The sequence below is a fragment of the Spea bombifrons genome, chromosome 1, assembly GCF_027358695.1.
Source record: "Spea bombifrons isolate aSpeBom1 chromosome 1, aSpeBom1.2.pri, whole genome shotgun sequence".
Taxonomy (NCBI): Eukaryota; Metazoa; Chordata; class Amphibia; order Anura; family Pelobatidae; genus Spea; species Spea bombifrons.
Window position 1 is genome coordinate 53,303,457 of NC_071087.1, and position 8,215 is coordinate 53,311,671.

Below are 8,215 nucleotides of genomic sequence, written 5' to 3' on the forward strand. Positions count from 1 at the left end.
ACCCCCTAAAAAAGTTGTACATAACCAGATGAAAATGGCTGCCATGTTTGTTCATTAAACAATACATCGATTATGAGGACTTTGCTAGCACAATATAGTGCAGTTCAGATTCTGGGAAATAGAATCCCTACTTTTGTTCTTCTCTTTTACCACCATTCTCTCTTCTCTCCTATAGTCACACCTCGACCATGCCCCAGACAAACCACTCAACCAGGAGATGGTTCAGCATAAGATGGCAACTCTAGGGCAGTCCCTTGTTCTTACTTCCAGTGTGGATTCCTTCCAGTATCCAGTTTGAGGTCAGCCTCAAACTCTAAACATGCTTCTGTGAAGTCACTTATTAGAGTTCAGTCCTAAGGCCAGACAGTTATGGCAGGAGCAAGGAAGCGGAGAGAAGCACAAGGAGGTGCAGGGGCATTGTTGCTAGACAGGTAAATGAACACTGGCAAAATGCCCCTCTTGCTCTGTGCCCTACAACAGATATGGCCCTACTTTGCAGATAATTAACATTACATTTTCAGTGAATTGAGGCTGTTACAGCCTGCTTTGGCCAGAAACTCTGAACTATTACATTTTAGGAAAACATTATTTCCCCTCCAGCTCCACCCACACTATTCATTATTTCTTAATGCTATACTCCCCTTTCCTATTTTCAATTGCTCCCAAGGGCATATAATGACAAGAAAAAGTGAGTGAACCCTTTGGAATTACCAGAAGTTATGTATATATTTATCTTAATCTATGAGATGATTTTCATCTAAATTATAATAATGAACTATCACAATCACACAATCTGTTAAACTAATAACACACAAACTATTGTATTGTTCTTGTCCATATTGCATATATCATTCAAACATTCGTGTTAGAAAAAGTATGTAAAACCCAAGGCTATTCACTTCAACTAAAGATAATTGGCGTAAGGAGTTAGCAAACCTGGTATCCAATCAATGAAATAGGACTGGAGGTGTGTTTTACAATCATAAGTGATCTAAATAAACTGATACAAATACATGAAATTGGGCATATACTCAAGAAAAGGCACAAGAGTTAGGCATCTGTCTTCCTCAAGCTTTCTAAAGACTCAATGTTTTGTTAAAATATTACAATATGTTCCAATAACATCTAGCTATAGATTTTTTGAAGGCCACGCTTTATCATAATTATGATTACTAAAAAATGTTCTAATTATTAATGTGTTTCCATGTTATGACCAATGAAGCCATTAAATACATGTGGAGACATTAAGTTAATTTAAATACAAAACATGTTTTATTTAAACAATAACAAATATATTAAAATATATAGACAATACATTAAATATTTTAAATATAAAATAAATAGTTTTCTTATTTCATTTATAAAAAATATATATACTTTTTACATCATAACAAGCATTGAACAGTATCTTCTAGTTTCCAGCCCATGGAGGTTTGGCAGTGTTTTTCTTTATTTTTCCCATCTTTTGAGATTCTATAAGAAAGGCAAAATAGTATTAGATTAGGTTTTGTCAGCACATGAATTTGTTTTTTCTGTCTTTAGATAAATAGCTAACAGTAAGGTGATTAATATCTGCTTTAAAATATACTTTTTCCAATAATAATACAATTAATAGTAATTAAAATAATAATATCCCTACGCTATCTACCATTTACTGAGCTACCTAATATATCATCATATATGATGCCATATTCAGGGTCTCTGCCATAGAAAGATGGTCTGTATCAGGTAAGGTAACATAGCCTGTTACAAGGGATATGTCCAATTTCACCAATGGCCCATTGGGCAGCAGCACCTTTGGGGAAAGAAAATGTGCTACCCCAAGATCTACTGCCCAAGAAAACGCCAGTGAGTGCACTCATATACAGGGGTAGTCTTCCACGGACACTAGTTCACAAATCATTGGTGATGAGACATTTACTGAATCCTCAATGCCCCTTCACCCACATAATCTAAAATGAAATCAGGCAGGAGATAAGATTAAAATGTACATACTTACCATTTTCTTTACACATCAATTTCTTCACTTCCATTCTCTTGCCCTAATCTTTTCTTTTCTTCCACTTCATAGCTATTTTTTTCTCGGTTGCTTTAAGATAATACAAAAATAAACATATGAATAAAACACATTATAACAAATACCTTTCATTTATTTATTTAGGGTGCAAATACCACTCGCTGCCTGGTCAATGGTTCAATATATGAATTATTGGGATCATGCTCAAATAACCATTGGCTCTGTGTATTAATGCTTTATACAGTGAATTAGCTCTACGGAGTAACATAAAACAGAGCAGGATTTTGCTACTGGAAATATTTAATGTGTTGTTTCATTAAAACGGACAAAGGTCCAATTTTCTGCAGCTGCACTGCTCTGGAGAATTATGGAAATGGTAGTTTAATAACACATGGAGACATTTTATCTGATTCTATCACTGGTCAAGGTTCTTAACCTTTGGGCTGAACAGTAGCTTTTACACTTAAGGGTTATAAAATAGCCAAATTAAAAAAAAGGAGCACTTACTGCACAATGATGATAATGATGATGGCAATAATGCTGATGGCTGAGAGTAAAACTGCCGCCACGGCCAATGCTATAGTTGAGACCTCTCCAAAATCCCCATTGTTTTGTGTTTTCATATATTGTTCATCACATCTTTCACCAAAATAGTCCTTCACACATCTGGAGTAATGATAAGAAAACAAAGATTATATACCTTCAAACGCCTTGCTGAAGTAAGTCTTCTAAAAATTGTCTTTACATATACATGAATAGTTAATGATATTGCGAAACTGTCAAAAAAGCTCTAAAAAAAACAGGCCGGAAGTAGTGAGTAACAAAAGACCAGCATGTTTCCAGCAAAAGGATTGTCATCTGTGGAATGCAATTTGATATCACCTAACTTCTGGCAATAGCACAGCTTGACTCTTTTCTACAAAGACTCGAAATACAGGACTATTCATTTCAGAGAGTAAATAATTTTATTAGATAATACATTTTCTTTCGGGGTTTTAAAAAGGGAATTCTTTATTAAAAATACCAAATAGGTAATGTAATTACTACTAATGAGCACATATCTCCCAAAATCTGAGGTGGCCAACGAAAGACAGTTGTTTTAAGGGCTGTGTTTAGAGGTACAGCTAGGGAATGGGGCATTACCAATACTTTTTTTTATACGACTTTGTAAACTGTTGGTATCTATGTATGTAACAGGGTAATTATACATTATACGGATAATAATCTATTTTATTTACATACTTTAATTCATAAACCTCTTAACTGCTTTTTATAGACATAATGGGATATATATATATATATATATATATATATATATATATATATATATATATAATTCCTGTGCAAAGTTTAAGAAGTGGTTTAATCGCTATAGCAAGCAATGGACATATCCAGTAAACTCACCTGCATGTCACTTCATCAATTCTCTCTAAGTATTTACATTCTCCATTAAAACAGAAATCCTTGTGTGTTGTTAGGCATGGATTCTTCTTCTTCTTCCTCCTTTTCTTCTTGTCATTTTCCCCTTTTTTGTTTTTCTTATCACCTTTTTTCGTTTTCTCCTTTTTCTGTGTTTCGTCAGGCTTCACTACTGGTTGTACTGATCCAATAAGGAAAAAAGTTACGTTTAGTTAACATGTCGTAAATTAAATCTGTTCTTTGTATAGCTAATTTGTTTTCTTTTTTTTGGTTCAGTAAACAGTTATGCATGCTTTGTTCATAAAGTTATCCCATACTTTGCAGAAACAATAATTATTTCCAAAAAATGCCCAAAGCTTATTGTGGTATCATAGGATTTTGGCAGCAGAGTAACATTATTGTAATATTGCATGGGAAATGATGAAACTATTGTATAAGCTTGTTAAAGTTAACCATACGGTACTGCCATAGCAATTCATATTTCAGACGGCAATGGTATTTAAGTAATATATCCAGATATTCACCAATATTCACCCAAATCTACGTTATTGTATTACAATTGTAACAATGTCCTTTCTGACAGTTCTTGGTATGCTATTGCAACTGCTTGCACCATGTGATGGTAAACAGTGAAATCCGGCATTCATAACATTCTGGAATGCTTACTACTTACTAATTAAGTTTTCAGTTCAGACCTCTTTCTTTCTTCAGACCTCTTTTTTTTCTAATTTCACCTTCACGGTTTTGAACATTGGTTGAAAAATATAATAATATATGTCCCCCGCCCCAGGAAGTGGCACATTTACACTTATTAGATGCAATGTATCAAGCTATACACTTAAGCCCCGAAGGAAAGGTTTGGGAATGGAGCCATACCATTCATAAATGGTGCATGTAAGGCATGTTTCATTAAGGTGAGTCACTGAGGTGAGGCACTGCAACACATAGTTACTAGCGTGATATGGTTCAGTGCAATAGGTCAACCCTTCTCTAGCCTGCATTTGCCACTCTGCACTTTTATATCCCAAATGTGCTGTTCACTAAAACATGAATGTTACAATGCAGCCGAACATTCAAGCTTTGCTTAGAATGGTCAAGTCTTACTAAAGTGGATAGTCCTGCAGTAAGGCCTCTATACCCCACTTAGTACTTCTAGGGTACAGAATAACCTTCCAAATGAAGGAATACACATGTACCACATCTGCACCAGTGGATGACCATCAAAGGACCAGTTCCTCAGATGGGGAGCCACTGATTGTCTAGCCTGACTGATGAACACGTTATCAAAATCAGAAACATTCAGCCTATATTTTTAACCCCCCATAAATTGTTTTATAAATAATAAAAAATGTAATAATATACTTTGAAATTCTAGTATTGAGATGCAATATGTTCAAATCAACAGCCTATCTGCAACTGAGTAACAGCAATAAGTTTGACACATGGTGCCTCAATGCAGACATGACAAATTAGCAATGAATCAGTTCTGGCAGCGCTGGAAACCCCTGCAATGTGTTTTCAGGCCCACACAGCTCTCTGTGATGAAGTAATGGGTGGCAGAAGTCTGATCTCAACAACACTAGATAAACTACAGCAAGTTAAATCTTTTTTTCATCCCTGCCGCACAGTTCAAAGACATATTTTCCGTGGGATGCGGTGAATATCATATACATTTCCCCACAAAGTTTATACACTCTTCAGATCTGTCTGGATGTCTGAATATCCAGATGTGAAAAAAAAGCCATTCTGCTTCTACGCATTGCTTAGTCCTAAATTGGTGATATGGCAAAATCACCTAACTTTTAATAATTGGTGGCACTATAAATGCACTAAAACAAAACAAAGTATCGGTTTCTCTTTTGATGGGATTTAGGTTTAATATTTAAGCTCTATTTGGATGAAAATATATGTCAAGAGAGCACTTATTTTGGCAATTTAGAAAAATTGGTTTGCGTTTCAGCGTAACAAACACTTCCATTGCCAAAGCAGCGATCAACAATAACAAATATGGTATTCATTAGAAATTGTAAAGCAGTTGCTAATTTACAATAGAACATCAAGGCTTGTGGACCTCTAAAAACCTGTTAAGTTACAGACAGAACTTCGAGCACATGCGCCATGGAACAATGGAAATATTTGTTTTATAGTTGGATACTGCAGTTTATTTAATGACAGTAGAAAAAAAAAATCATGCCAACTTACCCAGAATAGAGTCATCCGTAAAAAATCCTGCAATTGAAAAATCTTCCTCATTGCCTTCCTCGTCGTCCTCATCTTCCTCGTGGACCTGTATACTCTCTGTTTCGTTAGAGATGGGATGATCTCCAGGTAATGTGGCATTGGTTTTGATTTCAGTCGTGTTAGACTCAGAGCAAAGTACTTGGTATTGGTATACTGCAAATATAAGATAATTTAACAGTTAACAACCCTGTCATAATCAGTACACATGGTGGAGACTGGTCAAAGTGGGTAATCCACTGTAACGTTTTTGTGTCTTCACAAGCCTCTTCACCTTAGATATTTACTGGATCTACTTACCACGCAGAGCGAGACTTGCCACACTTTCATACTCTATAGAGCATAACTGGAGATCTTTTGCCCTCATTGTAAAACTACAACACGCAACCGAAATGTTGCTCTGAAAAACATCCACATTTTCTATCTCTAATTTATTGCAATGCCTCCATTTATGGCAAGGAAATCAAGCATGGGTGGATTTGCAGAATTTACAATAAATAAACCATTAATATACAATCAACGTTTCCCTGTTAATGGCAAATCCAACTCCTTAAGTGTTAAAAAGGATTTCTGTGGTTCTTCATACTTGAACTAATAAACCTTAGTCACATAACAAACTTGTCAAGCCTAACTAAACACACTACTGAAGGACTCATTCATAAACCTGTCAGTATTCTTTCGCGCAATTCATTTCACAGACATACACTCCTCTCAGTGACAGGGTACATCCTAGACAAGTATGCACATGTTACTGTTCACAGGCTTACGTCATCACAGTGTCCTTTAATTACAATTAGTGCAACGCTGCCACTGTTTCCGGAACACTCCATCTTGCTTAATACAAATATATATATATATATCTTATGCAAATAGAATGCTTGTATGCTGGGCCATCTTTACCTAATGTAACAGTTTGCCTTAGTCTGTCAGTTCTAGTTTTCTCATTAGCCTTTGAATGTAAGTGTTGCGTAAATTGTTGGCGCTATATGAATAAGATAAGTAATATATATATATAATAATATAATATTTATCAATATTTGTTCATGCAGCAAGTAAAATACAATGGAACTGTATACATACATTGAGATACACTGTAGAACTACTAATAACAAAAAAATAATTATATTAAATTAGTACAACCTGGGTAAGTTTATATTACATGGTCAATGTGTTTTTAAAGCAGACAAAGTCATAGTTCCAACAATGCTGCAAAAAACTAGAAGAACCTTTTTGTGCTGGTTTTATGAATTATAAAACAGCATGTCAAACAAAATGCAAGCTCTTAAATGCTAATGGGATACTTTATGATAATTAAATTAAATTGGAAATTATGCTAAATCAGATAAAATAAGGCTGTCATCAGTCCAATGTTCATCAAAATTGAAAAAAACCTCTTCTATACATTTTTAATAAGAGTTCTTATACAGGCAGTTCTAGCTGTTCTTCATAAATGAAGGTATATAGTTATCTACCTCTAGAAAGCTTGCAGCATTGCATACAAATAACTTAGAATAAGCATATTAAAATGAATGAATGATTACACTTGTAATTCCTTACATTTGATTATTAAGAAAATACCTTTAATACATCGGATTCTTACCTATAGAGAAGAGCACTGTCATGCACAGGAGCAGGGACGATTTTGGAGACATTACTGAACAGAGTATTTTCAAGTGAAGCAGCAGCTGGAAGGGTCTCTGGAGTCCTTTATGTCACTAATCAGTGTCTCGTGTCAGGCTTGGTACACAGTTAGTGTGTGTTGGTGAATGAATGCCTGCACCCTGCTGCTCCAGCAGACCTCAGTGATTTCGTCTCAGGGATTCATGATCCGTCCCTATATAGGGAAGGGAGGGAAGGACTGAATGACGAAGGGATGACTAAGAATTGCAAAGAAGGAGGAGGGGGGAGAGTGCACCTGTATGTGGAGAGCTAGAAACAGCACTCATTATTTCAAGAGACACAAAAGTAACACATAAAAAGAATAGCCTTTTGGCGTGTCACACAAAGCAAGAAGGGTGTGGGAAACATGTAAAACCCTCACTCCTTTCCTAAATTGGAACATTTCTAAGGAAAACTGCGGGATCGGTTTATCAAATATCATACATATCGTATCATAGGATATGTCTATCAATTCATTTTCAAAAACAGTTACTAAAGGTTATATATAAAACGTTTAAACTATTGAAAAGTTTTCTTATAATCATCCTGTAATGGTCCAATTAATAGGAACATCCATTTGGGTACTATGGTGATAGCACCGGTTTAGTCACTGTCTATTCACAATCTCCACTGATTTTCTTATGGGATTATCTACATTTTTAAGAAGGCGGCTGAAAAAATTTAGCTCAAGTGGCAAGTTCAGACTGGTAACCCACTGAGTACTATCTTATCCAGTCCTTTTTCAACTCACATTCCTCAAGAGAAGTGCATTGAAAATCAAAAAGGTGTAAATTCTGCCTAAAGTGATTTTTACCTAATACACCATAAGATACACTAGTAGCTATATTTGAAATTGCAAGAAAACTCCCCATGCCTGGAGAA

At 35.3% G+C, this 8,215-nt stretch overlaps 1 protein-coding gene across 2 annotated transcripts; it reads right to left on the minus strand.

The window, feature by feature from the left end:
• Positions 1–1,249: 1,249 nt before the first annotated feature.
• Positions 1,250–7,444, minus strand: AREG (amphiregulin). 2 transcript variants are annotated; one of them, XM_053461625.1, is made up of 6 exons: positions 7,275–7,444; positions 5,639–5,830; positions 3,422–3,617; positions 2,525–2,683; positions 1,996–2,089; positions 1,250–1,473 (listed from the first exon to the last, which is right to left on the minus strand). In XM_053461625.1, exons 1-5 carry the CDS (start codon positions 7,324–7,326, stop codon positions 2,008–2,010), a joined length of 681 nt encoding a protein of 226 aa, XP_053317600.1. In that variant the 5' UTR covers positions 7,327–7,444; the 3' UTR covers positions 1,250–1,473; positions 1,996–2,007. The 2 variants fall into 2 exon arrangements, with proteins under 2 accessions (XP_053317600.1, XP_053317597.1); XM_053461622.1 differs by having other exon boundaries at positions 2,000–2,089; positions 7,275–7,443.
• Between the last annotated feature and the right edge of the window lie 771 nt (positions 7,445–8,215).